This window comes from Notolepis coatsorum, assembly GCF_963971535.1.
Source record: "Notolepis coatsorum genome assembly, chromosome: 8".
NCBI lineage: Eukaryota > Metazoa > Chordata > Actinopteri > Aulopiformes > Paralepididae > Notolepis > Notolepis coatsorum.
In genome coordinates, this window is record NC_140172.1 from 35,022,138 (window position 1) to 35,044,109 (window position 21,972).

Consider the following 21,972-nt stretch of genomic DNA (forward strand, 5'->3'; position numbering starts at 1 on the left):
TTAATCAAACAAGGAGTCATAAAATACTTCTGATTTAAATCAAACAAAGGGGTCATAATCAGACTTAACAACACACATTTTTGATAGTGTTTTTTGTCTATTTCAGACGTGTAACATCCATAACGCAAAAATGTAACATCCATAACGGCACTTTTTTGTGATTCATTCCTTGAGAGGAAATGCCAGGTTTTCCTGAATGTGCTTTTTGGGTACCTCAAACCCTTCCCTACAAAGTGATAGTAAACATGTTATTCTTTGAAAAAGATATTCACAGAGTTTTCATCATGTGTTCAGTGAGTCCGAAAAGCTTGTCAATTTCCGTAACATCCATAACGCTGTGTATTTTGTCACCTATCTCAAAATCCAAAAGGTCAAAACATTTCTTATTGCAGGCTCATCTTTATCTCAATAAGTGTAACTAAAATGTGTAAATTATACTTCAAACAAAGGGGTCAACAACACACTTAACAACACACATTCGCAATGTAACATCCGTCACTTGCAATGTAACATCCATAACGGTAACATCCATAACACTTGTAAAGAATAAAAAAAAATAAGACCAGAATGACTAATTGTTGCTAATATGTCATCTTTATAAAAGTTAGCTTTGCTTAGGAAGTTTGGTTGACATTGCATTCCAGATGCATGTTTTATGACAACTTTTCCTGGAAAACGTTATGGATGTTACATTCGCTGTCCCATAAAGGGGCATTATAACAGCATGCTTCACCTGCCAATGGAAAGACACAAAGTACATAATTGATTCACATATTGATACAACAGCCCTTCATGACCAAAGGTGAGGTTAGAAAAATATCTGTTGATTTTCTTTTTGCCATTCTGGCCATTCAGAAAGTCATACAATTAGGTTCATTGAAAATTCTTTTTTTACATCATTGTGTCTCCTCCTGTAGTGTGAAAAAAACATGCATTCTCATAAATATTACGATCAAATCTATTTTTTACGAATTGTTAAGCTTATCGAATGTAAGGGAAATCTGATCCTAGGTCTGCGACTAAAGCCATGGGCGTCTACGCTGTGGTGACGTCAGTCAGCAGCGCCAAATAGCAGTGTAGTTTCCCAGCGAACGAAAACATAAACGTTGTTATTTTGCTACCTTTACGATTAATTGCGAATATTTTCATGTTGAGCTATAGATTGTGGATGAATACGCACAGAAAGGTACACCATGACAACGTTAATGCTTTATTTATTTTTTGGTCTACTTTTTTCTCCCATTTTCAATTTTTCTCCCATCCCAATTTCGTATCGTCCAATTCTACCCTCCCCTGTCTCGAACGCTGTTAGGCCATGCCTCCCACAAGCCGGCTGCAATGTGGACAAAGCCTTACATCACGTGTCCCCTCCGGTACTCGAGGAAGCAGCCGTCGCATCTTTTCACCTGCACAGCGCGATCTCTCAGCGGTGGGGGTCTGCATGGGAGGGACACGCCGCCCCGTCGCTTCCTGATTCTGCTGCGCAGGCGCACCAACCGACCTGTAGGAGTCGCTGTCCACAACGTCCGATCCCCACCCATCAGCTTTCCCACCCCTAACACTGCCAATTGTGTTAGTATGAACGACCAGCCAAGCTGATAGCAATGCGGAGAGCTGGGCTCGAACCCAGCGTCTCCTGCATTGGTGGCGAGCGCCTTGCCCACTACACCACCTAGCCGCCCCCACGTTAATGCTTTATTTATCTAAAACGAGCCTATTTAGAAATGGTCAATGGGGAAATACATTAAGTGGAACAGAGGGTGGAACAGGAAAAAACAGAAATGACGTATATAATATAATAATGCAGGACCTGTTGCAGAGGTCTTTATTCGGCATGCAACTCAATGTTTTTTAGTGGCACACAGCGGTTAGTTTTTTAGCACACACACCGGAACACGCATGCATTGTCTCTTTAGGATCGCCAATGCGATACTACTCTGCGCTTAACCCATCCCGTCGTCCTTCCCCCCAAGGGCCGCCGGGAGCAGATGAGCATCCAAGTGCTCCTGCCTGTCTTCGTCAGCGTTAGCGATCTGTTGTTGTGCATGTTTTTCCATTGGGTTTCTCTTATCGGGGGGGGGGGGGGGACCCTTGCGAGCACGGGGAGAACATGCAAACTCCACACAGAAAGGCCTGGGAGATCAGGGGACCATCCAAGTGCTCCTGCCCGTCTTCGTCACGGACGCGACAGCGTTAGCGATCTGTTGTTGTGCAGAAAGGCCTGGGAGATCACCCACCTGGGTACCTGGCATCGCGGAAACCTGGTCCCCAAGCGGGAATCGAACCCTGGACCTTCTTGCTGTGAGGCGACAGTGTTACCACTACGCCACCGTGCCGCGTTGTAACCACTACACCTCCCTATACCCCCCACTCACGTCATATTATGGTAATTTATTATCTTCTCAATTCAATTCAATTCAGTGTTATTGTCATTGTATAAGTTAAAACAACAACAACAACTTAAAAAGACCTAGATACAAATGTAATGTATAAAATATAAAAATATAAGAAACCTATAGGAGACAGAGTGAGTAAAGTGCAGCATTCATGGTGGTAGTCAGGTAAAGTGATGGTGCCTAATAGTGCATGTGATGGTAAAGTGGTTAGAGTGCAGAGTTCATCAGGGTTACAGTCTTGGGGAAAAAGCTGTTTTTGAGTCTAGTGGTGCGAACCTAGATACACCTGTACCGTTTCCCACTGGGCAGGGGCACCAACAGTCCATTGCAGGGGTGGGTGGGGTCACGGATGATGTTGCGCCCTCTCCGCATGCAGCGCTTCAGGTAGATGTCCTTGATCGTGGGTAATTGGGTGCTGATGGTGAACTCTGCAGCCTTACCCGCTGCAGGGCCTTCTGGTCGGTAGCGGTTGCAGTTGCCATACCACGCCGTTATGCAGGATGCTAAAATGCTTTCTGTAGTGCAGCGGTAGAAGTTGGCGAGGTGTTTTTGTGACAGGTTGGCTCTTTTTAGCCTCCTCAGAAAGTAGAGGCGTTGTTGGGCCTTCTTTATCAGAGAGGAGGTGTTCAGGGTCCATGTTCTCTATCTATTGTTGAGTAAATGGTAACAGCAACCATGCAAGGTGCCAACCTGCACATCGGGAGCAATTAGGGGTTAAGTGTCTTGCTCAGGGACACTTCGACACGCTGCCCGGGAGGAGCAGGAATCTAACCGAGAACCTCCGGATTACAAGACGACTGCTATACCTCCTGAACCACTGTCACTGAGCCAGTGTAGAATTTAGTCTAAATCTGTGGCGACCCATGTAACACGCTGCGTCGCGAAGCGGTCGACCCGGGTTCAATTCCCGGACCCGGCGTCCTTTGCCGAATGTCTTCCCCCCACTCTGGCTCCCATTCATCCTCTCTCTGGTAAACAAGAATACCCTGAAGACTCTGGCAGAAGCACTCATTCAAGGGTACTACGACTATGCTTGCACCTCATGGTACCAAAGCACCTCAAAGGCGCTAAAAACAAAATTACAAACATCTCAAAACAAACTGGTCAGACTACTGCTTGACCTTACTCCTAGAACCCACTTCACCCCTGCCCACTTTGACAAACTAGGATGGCTTAGAGTAGACGACAGAGTACAGCAACTTGCAATGGGCCTGGTCTACAAGATACACTACACGACCAAGGTACCCATGTACATGTCAAAATACTTCCCAAAGGTCAGTGAATACCACGATCACAACACCAGAGGGAGCTCCACAAATCATGTTAAACCCAGATTCGCCTCAAACAAGGGACTAAACACGTTTTGCAATTATGCCACATCAATGTGGAACGCCCTACCCAAAGCTGTAAAGGAATGTGAATCACTACCCACTTTCAAAAACACTCTCAAAGAACACCTACGGGAGGCTGCAATACGAAACTGGCCCCTGTAAATGTCCTAACCCAACCCAATGTACAGTAAATGACCAAGTATGGTTTTGTCAATATTCCAATGTACAGTTTTGCTTGTACAGTTGTACAGTGTCCCACCCCACCCACCCAACCACCTCCAATGTACAGTCCCCCCCCCACCTACCCTCCAATGTACAGTTTCTACGTCAAATGTATATACTCTCTTTTCTGGACTCTTTTGGTATCACAAACAGTACTGTATTTGCAAATCTGATATGTCATAAATGTATAGATGTAGCAGTACTGTCTATCTGTATGTCGTGTATGTCATATATGTTATGATGAATTGAAAATGGGGGACCGTGATGTAAACAAGACCCCTTAACAATTGTATGTATTGAGCTGTACTGTACTGTACCCATTCTGCAATCTGTTAATAAAGTTTTCAATCAATCAATCAATCAATCACTCCCTATCCCGGACTGCCCGGTATTACAAACAAATAAAAATCTACCAAAAACACAATTAAAAAATATATAAATCTGTCCATGTAGGCTATACACTACACAACTTCTCTCTGGAGTTCACATGCTATGCCCTCACTTCTCAAACAGATGTGATACCAGATGGGATAGCCTAGCTTACTAAATAGACCTACAGCGTGTTGCAGTCACCAAGATGGTTCACAACCCCTGAGAATATATTTTCATGTATATTATTACAACATGTGTGTGCTGAAAACATGTTTCAACTGATTTCCTCTAATTAGATGCATGGAACGGCTTTTAGAGCTACTCCTCTCTGGATTCAACTGAACAAAATGTTTCTACTTCAAACTGTCTTATCAGTTACTGTGAGGGTTCGCCTGTCCCTGGACCTTTTTTCCCTGTCTCCTCTCCTCACCAGCCCCCACCCTTGCGAGGACTTTTCTCCTCTACTCTTCACCAGCCCCCACCTTTGGACATTCTTGTACTCTTGGCGTTTGTATTGTCTCCTGTGTGTTTTAACTGTGTTCTGTCTTTAGTCTTGTTCCCTTTGTAATTGTTTTATTTGTCCCTTGTATGGTGTTCTCTCTGTAATTGTAATTTTGATTCTAGTCTAGTTTATTCCCCAGTGTGTGTTTGGCCTTTTGTTTTCCTTACCCCTGTGTGTTAGTTCAGCTTTCCCCATCAGGTGTGTCTCGTTCCCAATTACCCTCTTGTGTCAATCAGTGTGTGTATATCTGCCTCGTTTGCCATTCTCTCTTTGTCGGTTCATTGTTTGGATTCCCTACTAGTGTTTGCTGTCTAGTTCCTCTGTTCCTGTGATCCTGTTACTCCTTCCAGTATTTTTGTAGTAAGTGTTCCTAGTGTTTATTTTGTTTGTTCCTCCCTTTGTTGTTTTTCGTGGAGTGTTCATTTTGTTTGTTAGGGTTTTAATTTGTAGTCAGTTGTTCATGTTTTTCCTAGCCTGCCTTGCAGTGTTTTGTTGGTGCCTTTTGGACTTGCTCTCTTTATGAGATTATTATTTGTTTTTCGTATTTAGCCCTCTGCCAGTTCTTCAGCTGTGCTGTTCTTTGTTTTTGTATTTTTGCTGCTGCCTTTGGACGTATTTTTGTAAATATCTTTGTTGCTGCCCTCTGTTTAAATTGGATTATTTTGTTACACTTTACCCCTGGCTCGAAGTGTTCAAGATTAAAGGAGCAGTGCTCACTTTTGACAATCCATATCTACCTCTCCCTCGTATCTGTTTGCGCTTGGGCCCTCTGCCAACACATCCGTAACAGTTACAGTTTACAACATACACCAAGGCTATGTCACAGCGTATCACGTTGTAGGCTGCATGGTTCTGTATGTAGAAATAACCTGATCTTTGAAAAGTGAGATGGTAGCTTTGGTTATAATTATGACTATAGGCTATTTGTTGAAATGTTGCTGTGCTCATTCATCTTCATAGTAGATGTTCTGTCTCGGAAATAATCAAAGTTTAATTGTTAAGTGTCCTCCTAACCTCAATAGCCTATTTATAACTTGATATGATAAGGTATTTTCCAACTATATGGCAAGCAAGGTGGCAAGCAGGGTGCTTAGCACTAGGCACTTGATTATCTATTCTATACTGTAAGAAAAAACAGTCAATTCTATACTGTAAGAAAAAACAGTCAATTACACAATCATTAACTAAACTTGCACATTAAACTCTATAAACTATAATTTAGCATCCTGATTGCAGGAATAAATTTAATGAATAATCAATAGGTGCATCCAAGATGTTAGCGGCCAGATGATGGGATCCCTGTGTATCAGCATATTATCTATCTTTTGATTTGTTGCCAAGACACGTGATTCTTGATAATAACTAACCAACTATATTAAGAGGGCTGTGCCCATTATAAGCAAAAGTGCATCATACTCAACCATACCTGGTCCTTTCATGTTGTGATTACCTACGTGTAAACATAAACACATTTTGTGGGTGGAAAATGAAAGATTATGATGAATCCACCTCTTTCCTGGGCGAGAAAGGACCATATTTCTGGAAGATCTTTCTTCTTCTGTGTTGGATTAACATTTCATGTGGATTCAACACGTACTATATCCTGTTTGTTGGAGGCAGTCCACAGCACCAGTGCTTGGTCGTCCCAGAAGCCAACCTGAGCGAGGAATGGATGAAAGCCATCATCCCCTTAGAGATGGTGAACGGCCACGAGGAGCTGAGCAAGTGCAGCAGGTACAGGCTGGACGTGGTCAGAAACCTGTCCTCTCAGGGCTCCGTCCCCGGAGACTTCAACCTCACTGAGCTGCAGCAGGAGGACTGTGTGGACGGATGGAGCTACAGCAGAGACATCTACCACTCCACCATAGTCACTGAGGTGTGTGTGTGTGTGTGTGTGTGTGTGTACAGTGTGTGTACTTGTTAATTTACCTTACGTTACATTGAGAGTATTCGGATGAGATGACGTCCAAAATCCATTGTGTGAACAGTGAATTCCAATATATTTTAAAAATAGAAATAATAGTCAAAAAGATTTGCCTTGTAAGGCAGTATAGCCTATAATGCTGTGTTGGGACAGATTCTAATTAAAAATTTAATTCCATAATTTAATTCAGTACCATCCTGAGCAGTGTTTTTTTGCTGGGGGTACACTGTGATTATTGGGGGGGGGGGGGGGGGGGGGCAGTGTTGGGGGAGTGGCCTAAGCCTGGTGCGGTTCTTATAATAGAAAGCCAGGAAGACTTGACTTATCCCTTGTGTAAATAATAATAATAATAATAATAATAATAATAATAATAGATATAATACATGCATCCACACATAACTGAGAGCATTCAGTAATGGGTATATGAAAGCAAATTACATTTACAGCTGGGGAGATTGAAATGCTTTGGACAGATTTTTTATTGAATTTTCAATGAACAGCATGGATTATTATGATTTAATTAAGAGTGCAAGTATTGTTAAATTAATGCTGATTATGCTTATCAGTTAAAATAGCAGTATTAACAGTGAACATTCCTGCAGTTCTGTCACAATTCAAGCACTTAAGAATATTTAAAAAACTTGCAAAAGTACACTATAATTTTCTAAATGTTGCAGGCAGTACAGTGTACCCAGTGTACCTCTAGACTACACTACTGATCCTAAGAGGTAGAGCTCTATTTCAAACTAAACATCCAACACTGTTTTCTCTTCCTCTTGTTTTTAGTGGGACCTAGTCTGTGACAATGAGTGGAAAGTTCCTTTAACTACCTCACTCTTATACTGTGGATTCCTGTTTGGCTCCCTGGTGTCAGGGGCCCTCTCAGATAGGTACTAGTACACAAGCAGCTTTTTTGTAATAACCATGTGATTACAAATTAGAATGTGATCACAAAGTAATATGTAACATACATGTAAAAATGAACTAGAATGGTTTGATGAGATGTAAACTCTTGTTTTCTGATGTGTTCTCATTCAGGTTTGGGAGGAAGAAAGTTATTTTCTTCTCCATCGCTGGTCAATTTGTGTCCATCTTCATCCAAGCATTTTCTCCTTTTTGGGAGGTTTTCTGTGTCCTCATATTCTTCGTTGGGAGCTTTGTGTTAGCCATGACTCTTTCCAGCTTTGTACTGGGTAAGATTTGAATGAAGTGGTTGCAATTGGCAGGCTTGTTACATTAGTACAAGGCAACTGACATTCAGACACAACAGAGATTGAAGAAATAGCAAGGGTTTCATTATTAGTACAATAAAAAAATATACATTATTGGATTCGGAAAATGTTCTTTTTGCTTTGGCTTGCCAGTAGCCAAACACAGGTGCTGGACTGGTGTCGGGGGCTCTTCTGGGTCACTTGACAACCCTTGGGGAAGGAAAAACCTACCTCTAGTAGTTACACTGCTAGTCTAGAGCCAAAATAGCGTTGGTTATCACACACTACAGCTATGGGCGTATGGTTATATTTCGTTAATAGCTTACGCTTTGCTCTATTGGAACTATCCCTTTAATCATATTCTACCTGCCTGACCACTCCCACATCCGCTCCTATAAAGCGGGGTCATGGCCACACCACAGCTCCTTCCCTATTTTCACCACCGAAGCCTGTGTAAAGCACCGCTGTTTAGTGTTAAAGTAGTTAGTTTAGTTATAGGAGCTGTGTTGGCATTTTCTTTTGTTTCTCATTCTCTCACTAATTTACGGGAGAAAGAAAGGATAATGTCGTCACCACCGGAGAGTCTAGAAGATGATGATCATTCTGACCTCCACCGGCGCTTCGCATTGGGGCGCGCGTCGCTGAGCAGTTCCCCCGCCGGCGTTGTGCTCCGGCTATGCAGCTGGATACTATGCCGCGAGAGGCGGTCGGCTGAGAGAGCTGATGGTCTCTCTAGGGCGGGTGGTGTTTTGTGACGTGAGCGGCGAGCCTCAGGTGTGTCAGTTGTGTGGGGGCAACTGCGCAGCTTGCGTAAGGTCGGCTCCAAGCAAGAATCCCTTCGTTGCCTCTCCATAGCGGTATGGAGGGGGTTCTTGTTTGATGCCCCACGATAAAACAGTGCTCCTCCTCGGAGAGTTCGTAGCTCGTTTTCCTGGGGCCGTGATTCCGAGTCTAGGGTTCGATTCCCGGTTCTCTGAAGACTGATGCCCTCTGCCACCGCGCTGGCCCCGCTTTTCAAGACGAAAGCTCCCGGCACGGAGGATGCGAGCTTGGTGTTTCATTAGAAGAATATCTCCGAGCTCAAGACGGCTGCAGCCCACATACAACAGAGCTTGCTGCCGATGCCGCTGTATCTGGTAACACCGTTCTGTGAGAGGGACGTGTGTTGCCTTCCCTTTTTTACTTTTGGATAAAAAGAAGGAGAGACAGTCGGCTCTCTGAAGTGTTTGGCCTGTATCGCTATTCCTCACGTTACACAGCTTCAGTAGTAGCCGCTTTAGCTTGGTACTGCGTTAGCTGGTGGCTATCGATAGCTGGTAAGAGCTAACTGTTAGCCAGTTAGCTGTTAGGCTAAGCTGTTAGCTTGCTGCTGCGTTAAGGCTGGAAATGGTAGCTTGATGCTAACCATCAGCCTGGAGTTAGCTGTTAGCTTGTGCTAAACCGTTGGCGTTAGCCGTGGGGAAGTAGCGGGCCCTGAGCACTCTGACTCTGCGTCATCTCTGGCAGAAGATGTCGTCGGCCTGCACCATGACTGGCCGCAGGATGTGGGCGTCGCGCCGGAGCGAGGCTCCAGCCGTCGCCGCTTCTTGCCCCGCCAGCGAGAGGCCTCGTCAACTTGGTGGACCAACCATTTGTTGCGGCCATTCATCCTGCGTCCAGTGGTCAGGTAGGACATTACACTATGCCCCACTCTTCTTTCCTCCCCCTCCCGAATGTTTTTGGTTAATAACAATGTTTTTGTTTAACAAAACGTGTGTTACTTCACTGCATTTTGGGAGATACAACGTGTACTATGTGAACTCACAGCTACAAATGCTGGGGTTGCGTTTTCTTGCTTGGAGTGTTGTGCAGTTTTCTTTGAAAATTGTGTTGGTCGCTATTTTGTATAGCTTAGCAAGGCTTGTAAGTTCTAGCACTTGGCCAAGGCTTATGTCTTTCTCTCTACTTAAAAACAGCGTTCTTCTTATATGAGTAACAGTGAACTGGGTTTTTTTGTTGTATGATGAGAAGTTGTGTGTGTGTTTCATGTAACGTTTAGGTAAACGTAGCATTGAGTCCACAACTGGTCTGGGTGTTAGCCTACAGAGTTGTACACAGTGGCATATGACCAAGGGCCTTGAGTCCCTCTCTTTAGCTTGATATTTTTTCTTTGCTTAAGGGTAATGATAAAAATAACAGGTGGCAAGTTTTCACACATAAGCCAGAGCCGTGGATAAAGCCAGTTTTTTACACAAACGAGGTTATCGGCTGTGGTTGGCGTGCATGATGTAAAGCTTTTACTCTACAGGTAAGTATGTGCTTCATCTGGCGCGCCATGCACAGGTGTCACGGCTCTGCTTTCTTTTGGCGTCGTATCAGGGGTGAGGTGGTGAGGGGGTGGATAAAATAACCCCCCCCCCCCCTCCCGGATATAGTTATATCCTTACGAAACTGATTAGCCGAGAGGTTGTGCCTTTCTACCTATCCCCACCTTTCTACCCTGTCGAGGGTGTTCTCTCTCTAGTCACAGGGGGGGGGGGGATTCCTGTCTCCCACACCAAATCAGGATAGGTGGGACAGAGGTTTCCCCCGGCCATTTGAAAATGTCACAGGCGCTTTTTCTTATTGGCCAAGAGACATGGCCGTGAGTTACAGGGCCTGTGCTGCAGACCGCTGTCATTGTAAAGGATAGGTGATGCAATACAGTAGAGACAATTGTCTTCTACTCTGCTCCGCTACCAGTAATGTATATTGGGTCAGAGTTTCCTCCCCAGGGAGTTTCAGAGCCTCCTCCTCAGGGAGTTTCAGAACCTCCCTCTCAGTGAGTTCAGAGCCTCCTCCTCAGAGAGTTTCAGAGCCTCCTCTGAGTTTCAGAACCTCCCTCTCAGTGAGGGAGCCTCCTCAGAGTTTCAGAGCCGCCTCCTCAGAGAGTCTTAGTCCAATGTGTTACATGAACCTTTTTCAATTGTTTACTCACGTTGAGGTCTCTCTGTGAAAACCGCTGTCTTCCCCTCTTACATAAAGAGCAGAATTGATGCGGTTGTTATTCCCAGGCTCGTCATGTGAGGACCGTGTCTGTGTCTTTTGTAGACCGGCTCCCTGCTGTTCGTCCCAGACAGCAAGGGGAAACGTTGTGAGGCTCTTTCTTGTTAGGAATTCACTGTCACTGTTCTCGGGTTCTTTGCGAGCATATACGCTGTTTTATGAAATCAGCGTATGGTCTTACGAGACCGATCAGCGCTGGCCCAGGGTGTTTTTCAATGATTGAATATGCTTTGTGGGTCCAGCGCCTTGGTTGCCCAACATCATAAAAACTGTGTTTTTTTTTTATGCGGTCGGCTGGGAAGGAGATTTTTGTCTCTACCGAGCGCCAGTGCACTAGGTTAGACTCGACGGCTCACGTACATCTCCGGGGGGAGATGACGGAGTAGATCAAACATTGGCAGGGGGGGTTCACGCCTTTGGGTGGGCCACCAAGAGCAGTGCGTTCACGTACTGACCGTCTTGGTGGCGCCCTCTGTGATGTTTTGGATCGACACACGTATCTACCGCCCTCTTAGGATTGGGGGCGGCGGTGTGACTAGGGCACGGGACTGGTCCTGGTCGCGCCGGACCAGATCAGTTTAACCCGTTGTCCGTCGGGGCACAGACAGGTTCTGGTTCCCAGAGGGACTCTGTGCTTTTCCGGGGGGAAATGCCAGGTCGGGCCGGACGTCACAGGGGTTGATGAATGAATGTGTGTGTCATATACATGTCACCTTGAGTTGCCCTTAACAGTGGCATGCATTGGTCCATACTGTGTTGTACCTTTTTGCATGATGTTAGGGGGTTGGTCCTTCTCCATTTGTTTCACCCCTTCCTCCCTGTTAAACCAGGGATGGGAGGGGACTGTCGGGGAGGCTGTTTCTGTCAACTCCTCTATGCATCCCTGTGTAGGTCCCGGTCCACCAGGCCCAGGTCGGGCCTTGCCCTCAATAACGTGTTGGCCTGGGTTAACCCTTTTTAAACCTGAAACGCTTGAACTGCATTGTATAGCCTGTGTATACACGCAGTTGTGTTTCTGGGGTTTCTTAGTGGGTTAAGGGAGCACCCACCTCCTGTTATAATAAACAGAGGGGGGTGGTTGTCTCCCCGGTGTGTTGGTAGCAGAGTCGACTCGCAGGTTGAGGCCGGGCTTGACCCCGTCTGCCCGAGAGTATGCCCCTGCATCTTCATGACGTCTGCCAATTGTGTCAAACTCTTTCTCTGAACCTCGACCCTGCGGGATTAATAAATTGGCGGGGTCAGGGTTCGTGGAGATTGTGACATGGTGCACAGCATACCGGAACACCCTTTCCGCCGGGATACTGTTCTTACAGTAAGCCCCTTAGGCGCCTGTCTAGTCCACAGTGCTCAGGGCGCATGTCGAGTTCTGCTCTTAAGACCTGTCGACCTGGATTGAGGGATCAACCTCCTTGGAGGGTTGTCTCCCCGGCGCGCCAGCTGGCCCCACGACATTGTGGGGGGGAAGCCTCCTTGGGAGCGCTTCGGGGCGGCATGCCAGGTGGAGAAGGGCCTTCACCTGTTTTAGGCCCTGTCCGATACGCTGGTGATGTGGGGGGTGGTGTCACCAGTGACCGTCTGGTGGGGTCCCGATGCCGCGGCCTCGTTGACCTCACCAGGCCCCTTTTTCAGGGGGTCCTAGCCCCCGGGATGTGGCCTGGGGCTGGGACCTCCTCCGCGCCCGCTGATACGGCCTTGCCACAGGGTTGGGGCCTTTTGACACCGACCCCGCTGTGTTGGGGACTGTGACGTTTTTTTTTTGCTTCACGTCCGTTCCCTGGTGGCGTGCGGGATGTGCGTCCGAGTAGTCGCAGGCCCTTCTATACGAAGGTAAGTCCCACGGTCTGCTCACCCTGTGCGTTTGAGGTGCTAAACCCTCGTCGCACAGTCGGGTCTGGTCTCCCTCCCGTCCCTCACTAGGGGGGGCCGGGGGGTCCGGATCCTCCCCGGTATTCTGATGGTTGTAGGGGGCCTCAGCGGGTATATCTGTCTAGCTTTCCGCTCTGCTCCACTCCTGTGTTCCAGTAGGCAGAGCGCAAAGCCATAAATGAAATATAACGAAGGTTATCCTATAACCCTAGTTATATGAATTATGGCGAGCGCTCTGCTTCGACTCACTGAGAGGACCCCACGGTCTTCCCTTTTTGGCGGTGAAAGACTGGGGAAGGAGCTGGTAGTGTGGCCATTACCCTGCTTATGTATGTGTGGGCGTGGTCAGGCAGGTGGGTGTGTACACGTGGGTGAAAGTTTTCATGATAGTATATGATTAAAGGGATAGTTCCAGTAGGCAGAGCACTCGCCATAATTCATATAACTAGGGTTATAGGATAACCTTCGTTCATCCTCCTTGAGACAAACATCTCTAGCTAAACTTGTGTACATAGTACTGTATGGAGAAAGTAGAGTACTGATCTGGGAACACAATGACCTATCAGCCAATCCTGTCTCAGATCAGCACTCATACTTTAAAGTATCACGCCAACATTGTGGGAAATGTGTGTACCGTCTTCTACACACAGTGAGATGATAAGCATTGTGCTAAGCTATGCTAATGTACAACCGGATAGCTTTTCTACTGAACGCACAGAGAGGAAACTGGTATCCATCTTCTTGTCTCTCTCTGGAGAAGACTGTAAGTGAATTTCCCATGATGTTGTCGTGTTCCTTTAAGATGAAGAAAAATAACGGCGCTGAACTGACTCTCTTACATTAATCTAACCTCTCAACAGCCACAGAGGTTTTGAGTAAGCCTATGCGCCAGCTCTTCACAGCCCTGGGGACCTTTCTCCACTTCTGCATCGGTTACATGGCAGTACCTGGGTTAGCCTATGGCATGAGGGAATGGAGGACCCTTGTCTTTTTCTTTTCCCTCGTCATGCTCATCTACATCCCATTTTGGTGGTAAGTTCCAAGTCGTAGGTGCTCTTTGAGAGAGGTTTTGAAGGAGGGTAGGGATTCACATTATTTTACGGCTGTGGGTAGGGCGTTCCACATTGTTGTGGCATATTTGCGAAACGTAGTTTAGTCGCTTGTTTGAGCCATGATTTGTGGAACTCATTGTGCATTGTGGAGTAGAACATACTATGAGGCTTAACGACATGTGCTTAAGGACACAGTTGTCGCTTGCTCAATATTATTTAACTTTTGAGACAGGGATGGCATGAAGAACACCCAAAGAAAGTGCCAAACAGAAACACTGCAATAACCTCTTGAGCGTGGAGGTGGATGGCTGATTAGTCTTTCACAGGCTTCTAGTGGGTTAGAAGTTAGTGTGAAGATATGTCAAGAAACAAGAGAAACAAGAGACTATCAGGCCACATAGAGCCACAAGCCCATCTACCCTCAAAATGTTCATAATTTGAACAGGCAAAATTCCAAACATAATGTTTATTACATATTAATAAATATAAAAAATTGACAGTGTTGAGCTGCATCTCAAATGATCCCTCAGTGTCCCAGCTTTGTAAATGGCACGTCATTTAAGAAAAGCGATCACTATGGCGTCCGTTCACGAGTATATACGTGTTTCGAAAAGGAGCGTTGTGGACCAGAGCCACGTATATACTCGTGGCAAGTTGTTATTGTTTTATTCCATATTTATAGCGCTTATTAGGTACCTGATCCACTAGCAGGATCTTTCCACATATTTGATTTTCAAAACATGCAGTACCGGCCAGATCCGCTTAGGGGCGCCATCGCTCCACTGCAGTATCATTATGTGGGTTTAAAATGCAAGTACAGTTCTGTGGGCGGATCATAGATAAATAAAATGACAACCAACCGATGGATTTTTATTTTCTTTAAGCCATTATGAAGGCACGGTTTATGCACTCAAGTGACAATGAGAATGGACAGATAGCAATACTATAAATGATATATAAAGCTCTTAGAAAGTACATCGGTTTGTTTACAATCTGCTGTCCTCTGAGGCCTAAATCGCAGCGCCCCGCCAGTCGCCATAGTGTTTAATGAGCGAGATTATCAAGCAAGTGACGACAGTTTTCTACTTCTCATAAGTGGTAGGTTCCAAGACAGCAATGCCATTAGTGTTTGGAGAGGTTCATGAGAGGTTCATGTTTGGAGAGGTTCATGTTTGGAGAGGTTCATGAGAGGTTCATGTTTGGAGAGGTTCATGTTTGGAGAGGTTCATGAGAGGTTAATGTTTGGAGAGGTTCATGTTTGGAGAGGTTCATGTTTGGAGAGGTTCATGTTTGGGGAGGTTCATGTTTGGGGAGGTTCATGTTTGGAGAGGTTCATGTTTGGAGAGGTTCATGTTTGGGGAGGTTCATGTTTGGAGAGGTTCATATTTGGAGAGGTTCATGTTTGGGGAGGTTCATGTTTGGAGAGGTTCATGTTTGGGGAGGTTCATGTTTGGGGAGGTTAATGTTTGGGGAGGTTAATGTTTGGAGAGGTTCATATTTGGAGAGGTTCATGTTTGGGGAGGTTCATGTTTGGAGAGGTTAATGTTTGGAGAGGTTCATATTTGGAGAGGTTCATGTTTGGAGAGGTTCATGTTTGGGGAGGTTCATGTTTGGGGAGGTTCATGTTTGGGGAGGTTCATGTTTGGGGAGGTTCATGTTTGGGGAGGGTCATGTTTGGAGAGGTTCATGTTTGGAGAGGTTCATGTTTGGAGAGGTTCATGTTTGGAGAGGTCCGTGTTTGGAGAGGTTCATGTTTGGAGAGGTTCATGTTTGGAGAGGTTCATGTTTGGAGAGGTTCATGTTTGGAGAGGTTCATGTTTGGAGAGGTTCATGTTTGGGGAGGTTCATGTTTGGAGAGGTTCATGTTTGGAGAGGTTCATGTTTGGGGAGGTTCATGTTTGGGGAGGTTCATGTTTGGAGAGGTTCATATTTGGAGAGGTTCATGTTTGGGGAGGTTCATGTTTGGGGAGGTTCATGTTTGGAGAGGTTCATGTTTGGGGAGGTTCATGTTTGGAGAGGTTCATGTTTGGGGAGGTTCATGTTTGGGGAGGTTCATGTTTGGGGAATCTTCATCACCATCACCTTGCTTGTGTGTTTGAAATAAAACCTTTTTGAACACAGGGAAAGAAAAGTCAGACAGCTTTGTTTTCCCTTCACTCTATATTGCATGTCAGGTTCATCCCAGAGTCTCCACGGTGGTTGTTTTGCCAGGGCAGAGAGCAGGAGGCTGAGGTCATACTGAGAGACATGGCCAGGAAAAACCGTGTGGAAGCGCCAGAGGTGATCTTTGAGGAGAAACAGGTACTGTAGAGTGGCATTTAATCACATCATTATTGAAATCTAAAATGTAATTAATGTGGTTAAAAGCTGGTCATTATCAAAACATTTACATTATTAGCTAACTTCCAATTGATAACATTTATAAATGTTTCAAGCGATTAGTTATGGGGTCAATAAAATCTTTACTGTATGTCATTGCCACCAACAGCTTGAAATAGAGCCGCCACCAACAAAGAAGAGCACAGTGATTGATCTTCTAAAGACGGGCAACATAAGATGCATCACCTTGATGAGTATAATGTTATGGTTAGTGTCTGAATATCAAGATGCTTCAAAATGTTTCCACTTAGAGTACACATTAAATGATAATAAAATACATGGAAATACAAGAGTTATAGTTTGCAATTCTTCATATATTTTGTGATTTTAGGATTTCAATAAACATGGGCTATTATGGATTATCGTTGAATTCTGGCAATCTGAGCGGGAATCCATACCTGAACTGCTTCATGTCAGCGGTTTGTGAAGTGCCAGGCTATATTCTATCTATATTGCTTCTCAAGAAATGTCCAAGAAGACCCATTCTATTATCGTCTCTTGTATTTGGTGGGGGACTTCTTCTCTTGATTCAACTTATTCCGGAAAGTGAGTATTTGGCTGAGTGAGTGTTTTGATAAGTGGATGTTTCAGGTCCCTGTTCTCAAATCATACCACACTACTCAAATGTATTTCATGTATGTATGTAAAATGTATTTTGAACATGCATCGGCCCGGCCCCGGGCCCTCTTGAGGACGATTTGCCCACTGGCGCGACATGCCACTTTGGCGACATCTAGTGGCTCGGGTGTGCATATCCTCTAATACAATATAGATCGAATTAAAGCCCTATTTGTTGCCTGTCGATTGCCCAGGCGACAAGATCCGTTCAGCGCTTCTCGAGTTACATGCTGATATGTGAGGCGTGCGCCAAAGTACACGGCAGACTTTCTTTTTTTTTCGAATACCACCTGCGACTCCCAAGGCTCTACCTCCGTCAATCATTGAGATGCATCCAGCTGCAGAACCACAGCACCGGCAGGCTGGGGGTCCCGCAGGCTGAGGTCCCGCAGGCTGAGGTCCCGCACGCTTCCATTGGCTGATTTGGGTCACGTGACCGTCCCACCCAATGGCTGAATTGGAGTGTTGCACTGCGGGCATTGGCTGATTTGGGTCACGTTGCACTGCGGGATTGATTGATTGAAAACTTTATTAACAGATTGCAGAATGGGTACACGTGACCGCCACAGGCCCTGATTGATTGATTGAAAACTTTATTAACAGATTGTAGAATGGGTACAGTGACCGATTGATTGATTGAAAACTTTATTAACAGATTGCAGAATGGGTACAGTGACCGTGACAGGCCCGGATTGATTGATTGATTGATTGAAAACTTTATTAACAGATTGCAGAATGGGTACAGTGACGTTACAGGCCCGGATTGATTGATTGATTGATTGATTGAAAACTTTATTAACAGATTGCAGAATGGGTACAGTGACGTCACAGGCCCGGATTGATTGATTGATTGATTGAAAACTTTATTAACAGATTGCAGAATGGGTATAGAGGTGTGATAGGTGTGATAGGTGTGAGAGGTGTGAGAGGTGTGATGGGTGGGATCGGTGTGATAGGTGTGAGAGGTGGGATAGGTGTGAGAGGTGTGATAGGTGTGAGAGGTGTGACCGATCACACCTATCACACCTATCACACCTATCACACCTCTATACCCATTCTGCAATCTGTTAATAAAGTTTTCAATCAATCAATCAATCAATCAATCCGGGCCTGTGACGTCACTGTACCCATTCTGCAATCTGTTAATAAAGTTTTCAATCAATCAATCAATCAATCAATCCGGGCCTGTCACGGTCACTGTACCCATTCTGCAATCTGTTAATAAAGTTTTCAATCAATCAATCAATCAATCAGGGCCTGTGGCGGTCACGTGTACCCATTCTGCAATCTATTAATAAAGTTTTCAATCAATCAATTAATCCCGCAGTGCAACATGACCCAAATCAGCCAATGCCCGCAGTGCAACACTCATAATTCAGCCATTGGGTGGGACGGTCACGTGACCCAAATCAGCCAATGGAAGCGTGCAGGACCTCAGTCTGCGGGACCTCAGCCTGCGGGACCCCAGCCTGCTGGTGCTGTGGTTCTGCAGCTAGATACTATTGCAATCATTTGGCGATCTAAAAAGTTATTTGACAGGGTTGTAACCAATGAGTCTGGCTTTCAAATGATACCCCACATGGGAATGAGCGAATCATGGATCTAGGTGAAAAGTCACGAGCGCAAACAGGAAGAGAAACTTCCACGGAATGCATTGGCGTCAATGAGGAAATGGTTTTCTGCAGCCTTTTTTGTGTGAATTTGTATCAAAACCGCTCCTAATCACTCATTTCTGAACGTATATTTATGAAAATTGGACATGTACTAGACAAGACTTCTATGGAACCAGGGTGTTTTTTCACCCATAATAATTTATTTTGGAAATACTACTTCTGGACTACTAACTACTACAGAAAAATTTGAGTAACAAGTTTTTCTACAACTCCTGTTCAGACCTATGTTACTCTATTTCATTAGCACTAAAAGTGAATTATCTTTTTTGAAACTTCAGAATGTCATCTTTCAAAAGAGACCAGGCTTATGCATGTGCTATAAGTAAAGTATTTTGGTTTGCAAAAAAAGGATGCAGTCCTCAAGTTCAAGTAAAGAAAATTGCCACTTTTGGGGGAGCCTGTGTATTTTAACAATGTTGTAATTTTTATGAAGTATTCACATTATTTTGACACAAAAATACAAGGTATCATTTCAGTCATTAAAAAATAAATAATGTGTATAGATTTAGGTTTAAAGGAAACTCTTTCGGAGAAAAGTATTTCTCCTGATGGAAATTTCATTGAAAAGATTTTCTCACTGTAAAAAATAACTGTAAAACTGTAAAACTGAATTAAGACAGTAAACTACATCTATAAACCTTTTCTCACACACATCCAAAAACTCTGAACAGTTTTGCACACATTTAGTTGGACTAGTAAATTAGTTTCAATATGGCTATCAGTGATGTCATTGGGGAAAATGGGGGACCCTGATGTAAACAAGACGAAAGTCTTTCTCTGGTCTGTATCCCCTTAACAATTGTGTGTATTGAGCCGTACTGTATTGTACCCATTCTGCAATCTGTTAATAAATTGTTCAATCAATCAATCACATTGAATCCTTGTGTCATGTTAATTACAGCTCAATGATGATAAGGTAACACAGTCCCTATAAGACAAGGTATTGCTATTTTTTCATCATTTTATGGAGCTGTAATTAACACAACACAAGGAATCAATATTCAATATTCAAACTCATTTACTCTCAATTACTACATGAACATGTTTTTTGGCTTCAAGTGCACTTAAAAACGGGTTATGTTTATATAATAGAATATTGACATTTTATTCTCTTATCTTCTTCTTCTTCTTCTTCTTCTTCTTCTGCTGCAGGTCTCCAGGCCCTTGCCATAGCATTAGAAATGATTGGGAAGTTCTTTTTCACCATGTCCTTCTGCACGTTGTATATGTACACTGCTGAGCTGTACCCTACAGTGATCAGGAATGCTGGCATGGGGGTGTGTTCCTGTTTTGCTCGTCTTGGGTCTATCACAGCACCCTATGTCATCTTCCTAGGTAGGTATCGGACAGAAGTAAGCCTGTGTATGCAGTTGAACAGTAGTACAACTAATTTCAACAGTGATATAATTGTACAGTAGGTACACTAGAAAAGTGGATGACTGTCCTGGCAGTGCTCATGCTGATAGTATGTCTGATCTTCCATATAAGCCGGTTCATTCATCACGTTAGCAAGCCAGCATAATAGCAGAATGGTGGGGCTATTCTTTGCGCTTGTGAATTTAACCTTGTGCTACTGTAATTTAACACAACCTCAAGTGATAAAGACGATAAATAAATCACGAGGCAACAAGGTAATCTCACAAAACATTTTTATTTGTCATATCACACCAAAGAGAACAGACTAGCAGTTGTAACGGTCAGGCAAAATCTGCACCTGGCTCGCTGATAACAAACTATCATTACACCTGGGTAAAACAGAGTCCATTCTCTTCGGTTCAAATAACAAACTCAGCAAGGCCGACGTCTTCTCAGTTACAGTGGGTGACAATTAGGGATGCACCGAAATGCGGCCGAAAGAGTTTTTTCACCGAAAATATGTCACCGAAACAGAAACAACCTAACAACCTTGCGTGTTGTTGTGATGATGTCGCGCTGTCGGGAGTCGCGCTGTTTCTATGTAAACTGCGCGCAATGCGTCCAATAAATGCGTCTTTAACATGCTTTATATCCTTATTTGCAATATGCCGCGGTTAATCACTGAGTGATCTAATATGCATATTATTCGCGTGTTGTTGTGATGATGTCGCGCTGTCGGGAGTCGTGCTGTTTCTATGTAAACTGCACGCAACGCATCCAATAAATGCGTCTTTAACATGCTTTATATCCTTATTTACTATATGCAGCGGTTAATCACTGAGTGATCTAATATGCATATTATTCAGAGCGAGAGGGGGGGGGATTGTGTTTCTGCTTATGTTATGTAGTTACTCTCCCTCGTCCCCGCTGTCGTCCACACTCAGCTGTGAGAGAATTGTTGAATAGATACACAAATGTTCTAGAATGTTTGATTATGACATCATACTGAGCTGGACCTGTACTTTGTGACGTTATGTTATTTCGGGCATTCATAACATTATTTCGCGCGACTGTACATTGTAACGTTAACACAGCCCAGCTGTCAACTGTACTTTGTAATGCTATGTTATTTCGGGCATTCATAACGTTATTTCGCGCGACTGTACATTGTAACGTTAACACAGCCCAGCTGTCAACTGTACTTTGTAATGCTATGTTATTTCGGGCATTCATAATGTTATTTTGCGCGACTGTACATTGTAATGTTAACACAGCCCAGCTGTCTGTCTGTCGCGCGTCTACTGTGCCGAGTCAAGCGAGCACATTCAGCTGGGGACTAGAAAGGTGCGCTCAGTAGAGCACAGATGTCCGCTGCGCAGCCAGAGAAAAGATGGAATTAATGTACTGTATGCATTCAGAAGTGCTGAATAAATGTTTTATGGACCCATAATAGTGATTATTTATTATTTAAGTTAAGTTTTGCCATAATCATATATTTTTCCATAATCATAATGTTCCACAACATTGGTAAAAAAAATTCTATTCTATGAATCATTTTCGGCTTTCGGTTTTCGGCCAACTGTTTTCTATTTTCGGTATCGGTTTCGGCCAAGAATTTCCCATTCGGTGCATCCCTAGTGACAATATTGTCACAAGGAAAGATGAAATTACAGAGGCAAATCTTTCCTGTGACAAATTGGCATCCAATGTAATAAAAAAAGTTAACCAACGAACTAGATTCTTGTACCTGATCTCCTCTCTGGTAAACAAGAATACCCTGAAGACTCTGGCAGGAGCACTCATTCAAGGGTACTATGACTATGCTTGCACCTCATGGTACCAAAGCACCTCAAAGGCGCTAAAAACTAAATTACAAACATCACAAAACAAACTGGTCAGACTACTGCTTGACCTTACTCATAGAACCCACCTCACCCCTGCCCACTTTGACAACCTAGGAGGGCTTAGAGTAGACGACAGAGTACAGCAACTTGCAATGGGCCTGGTCTACAAGATACACTACATGACTAAGGTACCCATGTACAT

At 44.4% G+C, this 21,972-nt stretch overlaps 1 protein-coding gene across 1 annotated transcript; it reads left to right on the forward strand.

The window, feature by feature from the left end:
* Positions 1-6,309: 6,309 nt before the first annotated feature.
* On the forward strand, positions 6,310-18,393 carry LOC311233394 (solute carrier family 22 member 4-like; the record flags this gene model as incomplete). Its single annotated transcript, XM_084320368.1, has 6 exons — positions 6,310-6,699; positions 7,534-7,637; positions 7,786-7,940; positions 13,709-13,880; positions 16,075-16,201; positions 18,328-18,393. The coding sequence occupies 6 exons, from the start codon at positions 6,310-6,312 to the stop codon at positions 18,391-18,393; spliced, it is 1,014 nt and encodes a 337-aa protein (XP_084176494.1).
* Between the last annotated feature and the right edge of the window lie 3,579 nt (positions 18,394-21,972).